The following is a 15,407-nucleotide window of genomic DNA, read 5'->3' as shown; positions in this document are numbered from 1 at the left end:
TCTCGCGAGACCTCGAGCCGAGAGCGCGCGGCGGAGGCAGGGGCCTCGGTGTCATGGCGGCGCCGCGTGCGAGGTAACGGCAACCGGGCTGGAGGGGGTCTGGTGCGCGGTGCGACCCGTCCCAGCGCGGCCGAGGCGGGCAGCGGGTGCTGTCAGCCGGTGCGGAGCCGCCGAAAGGCTTCTTGTCTCCTTGGCGCCGGGCCTTGGGCCCACACCTCCTGTATAACCCCCTGGGCAGCGTTCCCAGTGCCCGCAAAAAGCGAGCCCGAAACCGAAAAACTCTGCCAGCTGGTGCCTCCGGCAGTGGGGGTGTTGCCAAGGGACGGCGGCACGGGGCTGGGTCAAGCTGTTGGCTGTGGTCGCAGCCAGGCGGGATTCTGTTAAGCGGAACTGAAAGTTGTCAGTGACGCACCAGAGCCGTGCCAGGGGCAGGAGAAACGAAGAGGCTTTTCCTCCGCGCATGGCTTTTGGTTAAAACAGCAAAGAATGTGAATACCCAGGATGAGTTTGTCTTGTGTTGAGATCTCTCAAGCATAAGAGATCCAGTAGAAGTCTTGCTGCAAATCATTTTCCAGGGTTCGTTTTCCAAATGTTTGTGGGTTTGGTTGATTGGTTGGTTGGTTGTTTCCTGTAAAAGTTGTGCATGATTAGGTAATTGAAATCTTAGTAGTTGAAAGTTCAGTCACTAATGCGTAATTTTCAATTGTTTTTACAGATAAGTCATGTTACAGAGTTCCTCCAAGACCAGTTCTCCTGGTAGAATTTCATCGGATCCCTCATGCTGAGTTGGCATTTCAAAGCTATTCATGGGACATTAGTGATAATGAATAATAAAATAAGTTATTTGTTAAGCACTGTTAGGTGCATGCATAGGTGTAATTCTGTGCTCGCTCCCAAATCTTCAGCCACAACCAGAAAACACGTGTTATGGATTTGCAGGTACAGGGAGCCCCTGGAAAATGTGAACTTCAGACGATTACTGTTAAATATTTTTCCTCCTTTTCGTGGCCCATCTCATCGATTTCTATCTCAAAAAACAGATGTTTTTAGTACAGGTGCTAAAATAGAACCAGAGAAGAGTACAGAGGCTTTGATAACTGAGGAGACTCCCCAGAGCTCCTTGGAACTTGAAAAGTTAGATGATTCTGGGAGCCCCAAAGAGAAGCGTGTAGGGCATCGTAGTGAACTATTCTATAGTAGTCTCCAGAAATGTACATGTCCTAGTGATGCACTGGACTTGTATGAGTCTGCTGTTTCCATTAAGCATTTCACAAACTGTTTAACTACGGTGTGGAAGCTCTTCAAAAACCTGTCTGAAGAGCAGCAGCGATATGAGAAGCAGCTGATCTTTGAGCACCCGGCTTTTGTCAAGCTTTGTCAGCAGCTGCTGCGGGATGCCCGAAGGATGATGCGGGGTGACCTGGTGTTCAGTCTGCATGCCCTGGTGAACCTGGGTGTTCCTCAGAACACTCTCCTGGTCCAGACTTTGGTGAGGGTGTGCCAAGTAAGTATCAGAATCCCTTGTCTCCTAAATTTGAGCTGAAACCTCTGGGCTAATTATGGGATGCAACATCAGAGAGAGTTGGGTTATATCTCTGGTTTAGTCTAATGTTCCTTGGAAACAGAGCTCCTATAGGGTGTGTAGGTCCAGTGTCCTTAATTTTTGAAATCACTGCCTGATTTCAGAAGGATTTAATAGAAGTCTCAAAAATCATGACCTTTGTCAAATCAACTAAATTTGACTGATGAGAGACCTTGTAGCTCACTGCAGTATTAAAATTCATTAACTGACTTCTGGGGGGGGAAAGAAGATGGCAAGTGCCATATGCCAAGTTATGTGGATTGAGTGGTTTGTTTTTCTTTTCTGAAACTTTTACTGGTCTGAAATAATCTGACATTGTGAAAACTTTCGCAGGAGAAACTCAACCAATTTGATAACCGATGCATCTCAGTTTTGGCAACTACTTTAGCAGGGATGGATAAAGACAAGAATGTGAGCGCTCTTCAAGCTGGATTACAGTGAGAAAAACACATCTTTCACATATTCTTCATATTTAAATATTTGAATCTATGTTGTAGAAATCATGGGGGGGAATGTCTGCCCATAAAATACATGCTGGGGCTTTAGGATGTCAGTGGTCACATAACAGCTGTATAAGACAGTGACTTTTGGAATTGTTTTTGCAGTTTCAAGCAGAAAGGCTTCGGATGACACTGGGTGCTAGACTGCTCTGCAGAGGATTCATATTGTGACTGCAGCTCCAGCACTGTGGGTTTTTTGTGATGCTGATCAAGTCACTTTTCATAGCTATGCCTCTTTATCTGTGTGTAAAAAGGAGGTAATGAGACTAGCTTGCTTTGTGAAGTACTTAGATTTGTCATGACAAAAAATGCTGTGCAACAGCCAGGGAATATTTTCTTTTAATTTAATAAGTAAAAATTAAAAAGGAAGGCAAATTTAGACTTTCTCTGTGCATCCAGCAAGGCCTGCTGTGGAGTGTGGTTATTTTTTATCTGGGCTGAGGAAGTTTACATGGATAACCAGTCTGTGCACTCCCATGAGATTGTTTTTACTGAGGCTGTCACAAAATATGCCTTGGCTTTTGGTCCTTTGTATGCGGTCCTGCTTTGCAAAGGTGGATGTGTTAGTGATATGCAGAAAACAGGTTCTCCTGGAAGCTCAGGTACAGATTCCTTGTAAGTTGGTGGAAAGAAGGACATCCATCTACAGCTCTTGATGTCTGGAGCTCTTGCCCATTTGCAGGAAGCTGCATCTGCAGGGATGAATTTCAGAGCAATGCACTGCCTTAGCAACACTTCATATTTCTGTAGCTGTGCAGGTGTATTTGAAGGTGATTCAGACATAACAATAAAATACCTCCTCCTGAACTGGAAAAGGAGGTGCTGGGGTGCAGAACTCTGTCTTGTGCTTATGATCTCTCCATGTTATCATCTCGCGTTCTGTTCCTGCAGCCACAGCACTTGTTTGGTTTTTTTTGCCTCACTTGCACCTAGTTGGTGGTGTCCATCCCCGAGTTTGCTGGCTGCTTCAGACCTTGTCTGCACAGAGATGATTCTGTGATAAAAATGTGCTGCTGTCTGGTTGTTTGGTTTTTTGTTTGTTTTTTTTTTTTCCCTGCAGAACAGTGTTAATTCCTTTAAGGTTAACAGCACTCACATCTGCACAGTCACATGTGTAGACTCATCAGGTGCCCCTGCTGTTCACATATCAGTAACAACACTCATCTCTCATGATAACATGAAGAAAGCATGTATCATTATTTCCATGTGCAAAATATCTGTGCTGCAGCCACATTGTGTAGAGTTATGCCAGCCTTGAAAAAAAGGAGGTGGGAGAGGAGCAGGGAATAACAGCTTAGTTTGGGAGTAAGTCAGTGAGGAAGAATGGGGGTACCTACCTATTTCTGCTGAAGGTATGACAGCTCTGTTAAACAGTTCCTCTCTCTAGCTCAAGCCCTTCTGTGTGTTTCTTCATCAGATTGCTCGTGGAGCAGCGTGTTACAAGTATCAGAGACATCTTTATACTGCATAACCTGATGAAATGCATGGGAAGAGATGCTCCAGTCTTTCTGAAAAAGAAATTAGAGGTAAATTTAGTTGCAGGCACGTTTTTACTACCATAAAGCTTGTGCTCCTATGTTGTTCATAAATTGTGTATGGTTCTTTTCAGACACTTGAAGAGAAAATACAGTAGTCAGGTTAAATGCATTTGCTCTATGAATCGTAGCCCAGCTGCAGGAAGATCTTGTATTTGGAGGCTGGGAATAGCCCACCATTAAAAGGGGCAGAAAGCAATGGAGATGACAAGAGGAATCAAGGCAATAAAATATGAGTGCCTTCACCTCTTGTTTGAGTTGGCCACATGGTGTTTTACAGAAGCACTTACAGGCTGTTTCCTGAATCCCTTACTGAGCTTGTGGCTGGAAGATAAGAAGACAGAAAACTAGTCTGTGATGGGGCTGTGTCCAGTAATGGTATGGGGGAGCAATAATGGCTGGGAGGACCAATGGCAGTGAGATGGCAGGAGAACTCATCTAGCTCATGGCCTTACCTTTCTGTGTATCTGAAAGGTTCCCTGGGAAATACAGTAGTTGGGAGCAGGCTGTAAGTTTTATGTTAACGTGTACTGGGTTTCTTCCCATGATTTAAAGGCACTTTTTGAAACCTTTCAGGCAGGGCCTGCTAGTGTTTTTATCACATAGCTGTAGGGCTCTGAAGTCAGAGTTTGTAAATTCATGAGGAGCTGAGGGAACATACCATTGATGGGAAACTGGGCAAGAATGCAGCAGTGCAGGGGGCTCATGCAATGTGTTAGGTGTAAGTAAATCATAAAACCTTGGGCAAAGTACCACTTTTTACAAGGTGGTGACAAGCTGGCTGTGTAGGAATACGGAACTGAGAAGTAAGTAACATTTTTCCATGTTAACTGAGGGGAACACTTAATTTTGTGAGCCCACTGGGTGCTATTTCTAATACTGTGTAATTTCTATCGTAGACAGTTTTATATTTAATCTTCGATACGCATGCAGTAAGAATTTTGTGTCTTATTAGCCAGTATACTTTGTAGTCTCATTTTTACTGTCATATCAATCTAATTACTGCCTCAATAAATGAGGTCCCTTTTGTGGCATCAGAGCTGGCCTGTGCATTAGACCACATCTGTAGCTGGGTGTCTCTGTTAGGGATAGGCCACTCGGTGTGGTATTGGATCATTTTGAAGGCTTACAGCTTTCACACACATCCAGAACAGTAACTGGAGTACTATTAAATCAGTCAACTATGACAGTTATATTTCTTCTACTTTTCAAGAGTTGGTAAAAGACATATATTCAAAGTAGTGGGAAATGAGCTTACTGAGGCTTCTTTTTAAAGAAACATAAAGGCAGATTGCTGGGGACTTGCATAGTGGCATGGCTTTAGAACACTTGATCTGCTATAATTGTGTATTAAGAAATTGAGAGTAATTACTTTATACTTCTGCTGTTTGTTGCTCCTTTTTCTTTCATGTAAACCTGAACAGGCTAAGGAATTTGTGAAAGTTTGGTGAAAATGCCTTCACCAGAAAGCAGTGATAATATACCTGAAGAATGAAGGATTAATAAACTCTAATTCACTTTAGATGGCAGTTTTGAAAGAGGTAGACCATCTGACTTTCCCGAATGCTCTCCGTATGTTTTTGGCTCTTGTTGCAATGGATTATTGTTCCATTCCAATCCTGAATGCCTGCAGTATAAAGATCCAGGGTAAGAAAAAAATGTTTATTAAATTCCCTTCCATATACCAAATGCTTCCTAATTGTCTTATCTCCCTTTTCTGATTCCATTTAAAACTTGGGAACATTTTTGGTTTACACTATATTTTAGCGATGTGTTTGACAGGCATCAAGACAGAAAATTACTGATGGACAATGAAAACAACTCTTATTGTCTGTGCCCTTCTTAACGTTTACCTGAATTGTATGTTTTTCTCTGCATTTTTCTGTATGTAGAATTTAAGAAAAAGAATTGAATTCTAAGAAGAGAAAATAGATTTCAGGTAAACTTTTAAAACAAACCTGAATTGAAGTGGACATCTTACAAGATGGATTGGTAGCTTAGCGTGATTAGTTGATAAGCTAAAGGGAATGTAATGTTTCCCTGATTAACTGGATTCAGATAGTGAATGCTGGTTAATAATTGACCTCATGCTGCAGCCCAGAAAATAATTAAATGAAAGGTAATGCTTTCATCTCTCTCCATTCTTTTACAATACATTTCTTAAGTATATGTGGTCAGTATAAATTGATTTAGACTTAAAATACATCTGAATTAGTATATAAAAACACATTAAGATAGGAAAATAGCATTATTAATATAAATGAACCAGGAGTGTTTGGGATGCATATATAGCCTTTATTTCTCCTGGTTCTTAAGTGTTAGGCCATACTGGCTTCTCCCATAGGACTTTCACTACACTTAGTACACAGGCTAGATGGCATACACACAATGAGCAGCTACTCTTGTTATTTTCCACCCTAGCTTTCCCATGGCAGAGTCTCAGACATCCAATTCTTAGAAAAATAATAGAGTGCTACAGGAATAGGAACGTATTGTTCTGGGACGAACCCAGAACAAGGAAATTCCTAGGTTTTTATTCCATTAAACTCAGTTCACACGTGTCTTGGCCCAGTGGTGAATTTTGGTCTCGTTCTTCCCATGCACCATTGGGTTCTTTCATTGTCTCCAGGCAGGCTGTAAATTCCTTCCTGTCTCTCCTGGTTGCTGCTAACAGGTGCAGCTCCTCTATCTTCCAGTTTGCAGTGATCTCAGGGCCTCTGTTTTCATAACAGTGCAGGTTGTAAATTAAGTTCAACTTTATTTAGGTGTTAGTTAGCTGCTTGACACCTAAGGCTCTAGCAAGCCACTACTCTCTTGCTAAGCCACTACTCATGCTAAGCAAAACCACTCGAACTCACTTAATGGAATTCAGTTAATTAAACTTAATTCACAACAATTTAGTACTTCTTTTTCTGCATTTTTTTTAGTACAGGTTCTCAGGGCAAATGATGCTCTGGGGTCAGAGTGACCAGTTTCTGGAGAGAAGTCATCCTTATCAGAGGCTCCTGATGGTATATGAAGACGAGGGAAGAGCACGCTTTAGGGCTGAAGGGAGAAAGGAATTCTCTAGCAGGGTTTTCCAAGTTCTGTCCTGTTTGTGGGGCTCTCAAGAAAGTGGCCTCCTCTCCCATATCTGGGGACGTGGCCAGAATTGTAATAACTTCATAGCTACTTCCCGAGGTAAATTTTGTAGCAGCAAGGGAGTGATACTAATTTTCTAATTACACAAAAGAGAGATTAAGGTCAGAGTGACCAGTGACACGAGATTCCATTAGCTTGTTTTCTTTAAGAATACCTAGCATTACAAATCACTTTATTTGATACGCAGCTCTCATTGGCTTCCATCACAGTTGTCAGCACTCAGCACTTCAAGAAAGGAGGTAACAGTGTTTTATGCTGAGCCTGGAAAATCACTGAGCACAACTCAGAGGAGTTAAATTTTCAGAAATTACTTTCCTGCTATCCTCTTGAGTCCTCTGGCAGAAGAAGAAATAAAGTCTAGTTGTATGGGGTGCTGATGCTACTACTGTAACTGTGCTCTTTTCTCTTGTGCTTACTGTGTTTATGACATGTATGCACCTCATTGCAATGAGCAGAGTTGTTCAAGAGAGAGCAAATATGTTCAAGAGACAGCACTGTTCTTCAGTACTTAATCCTTTTCATCTCAGGATTAGGTCCATCTTGTATGGCAAATGAAGCAGCAGTCCTGTGCAGAAGTCTGTTGTCATCTGGCGCTCGATCTGTGTCATCACTGCTTATATGCCAGGAGGTTGTGTTTTGGTTTTGTGTTTTCCAGTTTGGTATACAGTAATGCTTTAGTGCTTGGCGGCTTTTAATACTTTTTAGACATAGATTCCTATTTGTGGTTTCTCGCTGATTGTAAAACCAAATGGGAGGAAAAAAGTAAATTTCGTCATGTGCTAATGTCTGATCAGTCAGCAGCTTTAGATACACCTCTTTGTTACTGCCTCAGTGGACGTCGTGAGGTGGACAGCCCAAAGGCTCAATCAGTGCTGAAGTGCCTAGCCTGAGGGATTCCATGCTGAGTGCAGGGAGGTGCTGAAAATCAAGAATCCTGGAACAGAAGATGTTCTGGGAAAGCAATCTTCTTGCTACTTTTGTTCATTTGTCCCAATTTTCTGATTTATCCTTTCTAGCTTGACCCAGCCTCAGTTTTTCATCTGTTTTAGTTCACTTGGCTTTGCCTAGGTAGTCTCACTCTATTCCACAGTTCCTCACCGGATTTTGTTTTTTTTTCCCCCTGTCATTTGTCCTTCATCCAAATTGTTCCCACAATGTCTCCACCTTACCTTTCCTGTTGCTTTGCTTCATTTGTCCTTTTTTTGCTCTTCTGTTACAGAGCATATCCATGATATGCCATTTCGGCAGCTAATTGTCGTTCTGGAAGCTTGTTACAGTCTCCACTACCGTAATGTGAAACTGTTTTCAGCATTAGCAGACTATGTTAATTCTACCGCCAGCATCTGGGACAAAAGACAGGTAAGTCTGAGACCAAATTATTTACAGTGGTACTAGTAGAATATCTGGTGCTTTCCATCTTACTTTCTTCGTGTTTATGTTTGATCTTTGGAGAACAGATTTTCTTAGGAATACCAGTCTTATGAAGTTGATACAGTTAGATTTTTAAAATGCTCTTCTATTTTTTTTGATGAATAAAGAAATAAGAAATAAAATGGGTGTTATGGTTTGAAAAATTTGCTTTCATTAGTAATGCCTTTTCTGAGATCAGCATTGGATCCACTTCACTGGCTTTCTTGACCTTATCAAACTGTCTTTTTTTTTTTTTAGATTATGCTTTTTCTTTCTGCCTGCGAGACACTTGGCTTTCAGCCTACTGAGCTGATGGGTACTTTTGCTGAGAAGGTGACAGAAGACCCTGAATTCCTCAACTTGAAAAACCTTATGATTGTTCTCCGAGTATATTCACGACTGAACTATGTTCCCAGAGACCAAAAGCATCTGTAGGTTTTAATTTAGAATGCATGAGAATATACTGTGTAGTCACTGTAGAGTAATGTATAGCAACTAGTATTTGATTTCAATTATGTAAAGGGTTAGTAATCCTATTTTTTTAATATGTGAGGTAAATTTGCTGTGTCTTTTCACATTTTTTTCTACATAGGATTTTTTCTCTGCAACTGAAAATGGAGACATTGGTTCTAGAGTGATCAGGCTACTAAACCTGTTGATAGGTATCTGTATCCCCAAAGAATAATCAAAAGCTAATTTTAAGATTACACAACATATGATTATACAAGATAACAAAGATTTCTAACTTGTATTTTTGTTTGAAATCTGTATTTTATATAGCCTTATTTGTGTATTTAGATACTTTTCTTCTCTTTTTGGAAAAGGTTTTTTGAGACTCTTCATAGCTGCTTGAATAAGTTCCTCCCTCAGATTCCCAACACAGAACTGCTGAAGGCGACATATTCATTTTGCATCTTAGGATATCTTCCTCATCATGCACTTGATACACTGATGCAAAAGGACAGCAGGAATGAGCTACTACTGTCAGGTCAGGCTCTACTTTGTCATCTTCTTGTTTTAAAAGTGATATTCTGCCTCCATTTGTAATTTGTTGTAATTGTGTTAAAAGTTTAGAATTTAAAGAATGCCAACAAGATTAATAGTAAATTTGAAGTCCTGTAGGCGAGGCTAACATAGTAATGGTGATCTAAGTGATCTGTTTCTCCGCTAGAGCATCAGGCAGATTGGCTTGGGCCCCATGATTTCAACAGTTGAATAGTAGGTGTGCACATGGAGAGAGGTGAATATGAGATCCATGGAAACAGAAATGTGTAAGAGCTAGGGGTTCCATCTTCAACAGATGTTGACACATTTTTAAAAGCACAGGAAGTCTCAACCTTTGTAAACCAACTTTAGTACCTGAAATCATGAGTCAAATTTATACTTTTTGTTCTGTTGTTGTTCTGAGTTATAATGAGGAGCTTGGGATGGTTTGTAGTAGAATTTGGTTTCCACATTACAGTTCTCTATAGCCAGTAGATTAATTCGGCAGAGTAGAAATTCACTGTAGAGTAAACCACTGTGTCTTGCTGTTGAGTGTGCTGTGACTGAACATGAAAGCTGTAAAGCTGTAACTGCTTATACTGTGTACAGCTTAGTACTGTTATAAAGTACGTTTTCTAAATTATGGCCAAGTCTGATACCGCTTTTTTGTTTTATAAATAGCCTTCTGGTTGTCTGGATTTTATAAATGTTTTCATTCATATTTTCTCATTCCATGTTGAACTCCTTAAGTCTCTTGTAGTAACTGATAGCATGCACAGAGCTGCGTACAATAGAGGGGAAAGATGGATAAGCAGACAGGTCTCAGCTGTAGACTTCAATATTATAATTATTGAATTGGTTATGTATATTTAACAATACATTGAAGGTAATAATATTCTGTAAAGAAACAATCGGGTTTTGATTCCTGTATTGAAATTCATTTACTCTGCTGGAACAGAATGACAATAAAATGAAAAATTCTGTGAGATGATATATTGGATGTAATATTTTCTTGCATACTTTTTCAGATAATCTTCACAAAGAACAAAAGGAAATTATGCTTCGTTGTGTGAAAGTGTGTATGGAACTTGATAGCCCTTCCTTCACAAAGCCTGCATTTGTGCTGACTGAGAATTCCTCCTCATTAGTATCTCTTAATCTCAGAAAGGCTCGGGAGGCACTGATAGAACTTCTGGGAGATGAGAACATGTTTCAGCAAAATGTTCAGCTTCCATATAAATATCATATTGGTATGAAGCCAAATTACTGTTACATTCTTTTTAATGTAGATTTATAATCCCCAGAATAATAAGGTGGCAATAAATTTGCATAGGGTGCAAGTGATTAAAGGTGTAGACACAATCCTTTAACAAATGATGTTGTTGATTGGTGAATCTACTTTCTAGAATGCTTCTGTTAAAGCATTTAAGTCCATTGACTAAAACTCTATGATTGCTCTTATTTATAAAACTGCATTGGACTTTCTGTGAAGCATCAGTGAGCAGATGTTAATTGTACATAAATCCAATATGGCCAACTGTTCTACAGAGTTGACATGTCAGTACTAAATCACATTAGAAACAAAGCTAAACAGCAGCTGCCTTTTGTTCTCTTAAGTTCTGGCTAAGGTTTGGATTTTACTTTCATTTATGAAATGGGATATGACTTTCGACAGGTAATCATTTCATAACATTTTGTTTCCATTATATTTTTATATTGCTTAAGTTTTTTGCCAGGTTACCAGTTTTTCTGTATTTGTAATACTTCCTAAATATGTCTAATGAGGCATCAGATTATTGGAAAATCTAAGTAAGGATGACAGCAGTACTTTCTTTGGACTATGATTTCACTTGCATAAAGTTACATCAACAGGGTTGGTTTTTTTTGGAGATGTGCAAGCTATAGCTATTTATATTGGTTACAGGGAGGGAAAAGTCATCAGTGATATATAAATTACTGAAGAACAGCTATTGGAAACAGGGCAATAATGATGTCTGTTAACTTTTCCAAATGAGCTGTTCATTTGAAAGTAGTTTGAACAATTAATGTTTTGTTGTTTTGTTTTCCAGATTTTGAAATCAGAATGGATTTAGACAGAAAGAAGGTGCTCCCGATACCTGCAACAGATGATCACACTGACTCAAGTGTTCAAAGGTGCCTTTTTTGACTGCATGTTTTTTTTCTAGCAGAATAGTTTTATTTGTATGTATTCCATCCAGTTACTTCTTTAGTTCAATGATTAGCATAAGCAAAGTACATAACTCATTAGTTGTGCTCACTGAAATAGACAAAAATTGTCATGCCAGTTCAGAGCAGCAAGTCATCCAGCTCACTACCTTCTTCTAACAGAGGCTAAACCTTAATGTTTCAGAGAAAGAGGCAGGAAACATCACAGTAATCTCATACTCATACTTCAAAACCTGTATCCATTATGACTGAAATCCCTTCCAACAAATTGTTACATTATGGTTTTAAAATTCCAAGTATTTGTGTGTCCAATGAAGCATTCAGTTATTCTCTTAAGTCTCTAAAATGTGCATCTCAGTGGTATGTTATGGCAATTAATTCAGCTGCTGAAATGTAATTTGATTAAAAGGGATCACCATACCACATTTTAGTGATTAAATTAATCTTGTGTAGGAGAATGACCTCTCAATAACTGAAGTGGGACATATATCATTTAAGTAACACTTAAGTAGAATTGGGTAATACCCATTTATGTGCTGGATCACTGCACAGGAACACATTTGGTACAGTTTGCTTTTTGGGAAAAGAGTGATAGTGAATTGTGTAGCAGAAGTTCACTGCCAGGCTTCCAAGGCATGCAGCTTTCCTCACCCTTCCAAGCAGGCTTTTATAGCTGAAAGTAAATGATTCTAAATATTAGCAAAGGATCAGAGTAAATGCAGAAGCTGTGAAAATAATGTAGAATTTTGTATGATCTATTTCCTTCTCATTGTGGAGAAGTGAAGATCTAAGGAGAAAATTCCATTGTAGGTATTTGGGTACATGTTGCTGTTTCTGTGAAGCTCATGGAAGAAGAGAGGGTCTAAATTAATTAAGTCTGGAGAAGAAAAAGGATAATGGAATTTGTGCAGTATTGGTATTTTTATCTATCAGATAGAAAGCTGTATATTCTGCAGTGTTAAAGGACATCACTGAATCATTGTCTTAAAAATGCTTATTCTGCATTTGTACAATGGAGTCTTTCCTACGCTTCTCGATTGTAGACTGGCTTTACTCTTTGTTCCTCTGTCTGCCTTCTGTTTGGGTTCAACACACCCCCAAGGGAAGCTGGCAATGAAGAAGCGACATCTAAATAAACTGGGCTATCATGTAATTCTGGTAAGAGTTACTCTCTGTTTCTGTCCTGTTATCAGCACAGTGATGAGTATATGTGGTAGAACAGGCTTTGTAGTTAATGGTGAGCCTCATCCAGAGAGGTAATTGTATATCATCTGTACTTAAAAGGTGTTGTCACTGGGGAGAAGGGACGGAAAAACTCTAAAAGATAAGCTACCACTTCCCATTATCAGAAAAATAAATATAATCATAGTTCAGGGAAAATGAAAGGTCAAGCCACTGAATTGCTTTGTACCTAAAGAATTACGCATCTTTGGCGTATTTCCCTGATTTTTACAGAATAGATGATTCAAGCCAACTTGTTTTCAAAATACAGTGACTCTCTATGGCCTTCCTATGACTGAGCACTTGGTTTTAGGGACCAGACTAATTTGCTGAAGAGAACTAACATACTCTTTCTGTTTCCTTTCTTTGCAGGTCTTGAACAAGAAGTTTCAGGAAATGACAAATGAAGATGCTGTTGAGTTTTTGAAAGGAAAAATTTATCCAGAAAATCCTTTCCCTCCTTCTGAAGTGACTGTGCAAGATAATAATTAAAATAAACATTTTGGGTCTCCTGATCTCTCTTTTTCCTGTTTAATTAATGTAAGGTTTTAACAGAAGAGATAAGCAGTTTCATACGTAACTGCCTACTGCAAAGTATCACAGATTGAGAGAAGCTTGTAAAAAGAACAGTATCTGCTGATAGTGGGGGTTTTCTTTAGCAGAAGGAGCTACTTGATTAACCTGAAAGCATCCTGACATGAATTGCTGTTGAAATTGCTTAATTTTATCTTCACTTTGCTTCCTCTCCCCATGCCCCAAGTCAAATTTCTCTCTTCTGGTCAGGGAAAGAAAATTACTATTTTGAGTGGTATTGGAACCTGGCCTACAAATACACAGTGGAAGGTTCCCCCCCCAGTATCCTGCACCACCATCCGCTGTGCTCTTTATGCAGCATTACAGATAGTAAAGCAATAAATAACTCAGCCTAAGGGAGTATATTAAAAAATCCAAAGGTTTTTCCAGAAAACCCAAAGATTTTTCAGAAAATTTTCTGAAGAAATCAATCTCAGCCATTTTTCAGAAATTCAGGCTAGTAATGGTTCTGTTAGCTGCATGCTCACACTTCTGAACCTTTTGCTTCACTGTAATAGATCCTGAGACTTCTTGCTACAAGAACACATGGCTATGTCAACTGACTCTTGCTGTCTGGGGAGACACTAATACCAGAAACAACTATTGATGGAGGTGTTGCAATACTCAAATTTCATTACGTACTGTGATGCATCTTCACTGGCCTCTTATATAGTCATGGAATTGATGGCAGAGTCCTGGAAGTTTAAAGCAGCTTTGGGCCTTTGAGCTGAAGGAGCTGAGAGAAACAGTTCATCTTTTCCATTCTTGGTTAACAGTTACTGGTAAAATCCATTTGTTGTGCTGGACTTCCTGAAGTCCTTAGTAAGAGCATTGGAATGCTCAAATTACATATATTTGCCGACAACAGCTTGCTTGTTTCTGTGGTGTAATCGGATCTTCAGTCACAATTTTGCTGTACCACAGCCACAGCCCAATCGGCATGAAGGGAAAAAGCAGAACTTCCTACAGTTACTGTGTGCTACCTAACCGTGGTGCCCTTGCTTCACTTGCTAGCTCCAAGCACTATGTTCTTTGTCTTTCTGAAGTAGCGTGGACACATGGTTACCATATTACAATGATGGGATAAAAACGGCGATAAGGTGAAAAGAAAATAATGTGCTTAAAAGGAGTTCACTGCCCAGCTTCTTACAGAACCTATAGGTAGAATATGGTTCACATTTATGAAGGAAACTGCAACTAAAGCAACATTGTCGCAGCAGTCTGGCATAAAGAGCGGAGAGTGCTGTTCAGCATTTCAGACTCTGAAATGCAGCACGTGCAGTAAAGCAGATTTGATGCAGTTGTAAAACTGAGCCACCAGAGCGGGGTTCATCTGCTTCGGAAGTTTGTTGTGCACTCATTTTGGATCCACTGCTTTAAGAAAGCACTAGCTGTACAGCAGACGGGTCAGACCCATCCTGATGTTCTGAGCTAGCTGGCTGACTCACAGTCCTGGCCTGTGCTGAAGATCTGAAATACTCTGTGCTGGAAAGCCTGGTAGAGCTCAGAGCTGTTTGAGAAGGCATTTGATGCTGGTCAAAGATGAAGCCCTGCAAACAGAGCTAATGCAGTGTCAGCTGCGGCTCCTGTCTGGGCTGGGGAACTGTTTCCTCTGCTTTAAGCTTTTCAGTCAGGTCTTCAGTAGCAGGTATGTAGCTCCAATCTCTTCAGGGACAAAACACCAGGCAGGGAAGTATGCTGGCCTCCTGGGTGCTGGCAGCCTGGACAGAATTAGCCACCAGTGGGCACAAAATGGTATAGCATGTTGTATTAAGTTAACTGATCACCATCTTTTCTTTCTTTTTAAAAACCTTACAAGTGGGTGGAAACTTATACAGGCAGTATGGAAGTGTAGTAGTCTGCCATAGCGATCACCTTGCTTACTAAAATATCTTGCTTTATGCTTCCTGAATAACTTAAGTCGTTACTATGTCACCTACACTGATTCATAGTTCCAAGCAGTATGTAGCTGCTGCCAGAGACGTCAGAGCTGTGGGTTTCTAGAATCTTTACATCTGCTAAAAAACAGATGCAATGTCTGCTGCAATGTCTGAAATAAACCTGGTGTCCAGTTCATGTAGTAAGGGAGATCTAACCCTGTTTTGTGCATTACAACCTGTATTTAGAAGATTATTCTCTCTCTCCTGAATCATGCTTATTAAAATTAGTGGGATACTCACAATGAAGATCAGTAATAATTATTTTGCTCCTGTAATTGTGGGTTTTGTCACTGCATGGATTGCTCTGTGCCAAAAGTGCAAAATCCCCTTTTTA

At 40.0% G+C, this 15,407-nt stretch overlaps 1 protein-coding gene across 1 annotated transcript; it reads left to right on the top strand.

Annotated features, from left to right (window-relative positions):
* Positions 1–18: 18 nt before the first annotated feature.
* FASTKD2 (FAST kinase domains 2) lies at positions 19–13,075 on the top strand. Its single transcript, XM_005144678.3, has 12 exons — positions 19–73; positions 716–1,504; positions 1,916–2,019; positions 3,500–3,608; positions 5,141–5,264; positions 7,978–8,117; positions 8,427–8,599; positions 8,993–9,156; positions 10,181–10,402; positions 11,222–11,306; positions 12,383–12,497; positions 12,933–13,075. Exons 2-12 carry the CDS (start codon positions 779–781, stop codon positions 13,050–13,052), a joined length of 2,082 nt encoding a protein of 693 aa, XP_005144735.3. The 5' UTR covers positions 19–73; positions 716–778; the 3' UTR covers positions 13,053–13,075.
* The last annotated feature ends 2,332 nt before the right edge of the window (positions 13,076–15,407 follow it).

The sequence above is a fragment of the Melopsittacus undulatus genome, chromosome 8, assembly GCF_012275295.1.
Source record: "Melopsittacus undulatus isolate bMelUnd1 chromosome 8, bMelUnd1.mat.Z, whole genome shotgun sequence".
Lineage (NCBI taxonomy): Eukaryota > Metazoa > Chordata > Aves > Psittaciformes > Psittaculidae > Melopsittacus > Melopsittacus undulatus.
The sequence above is the reverse complement of the archived record's forward strand: the minus strand, read 5'-3'. Positions and strand labels throughout refer to the sequence as shown.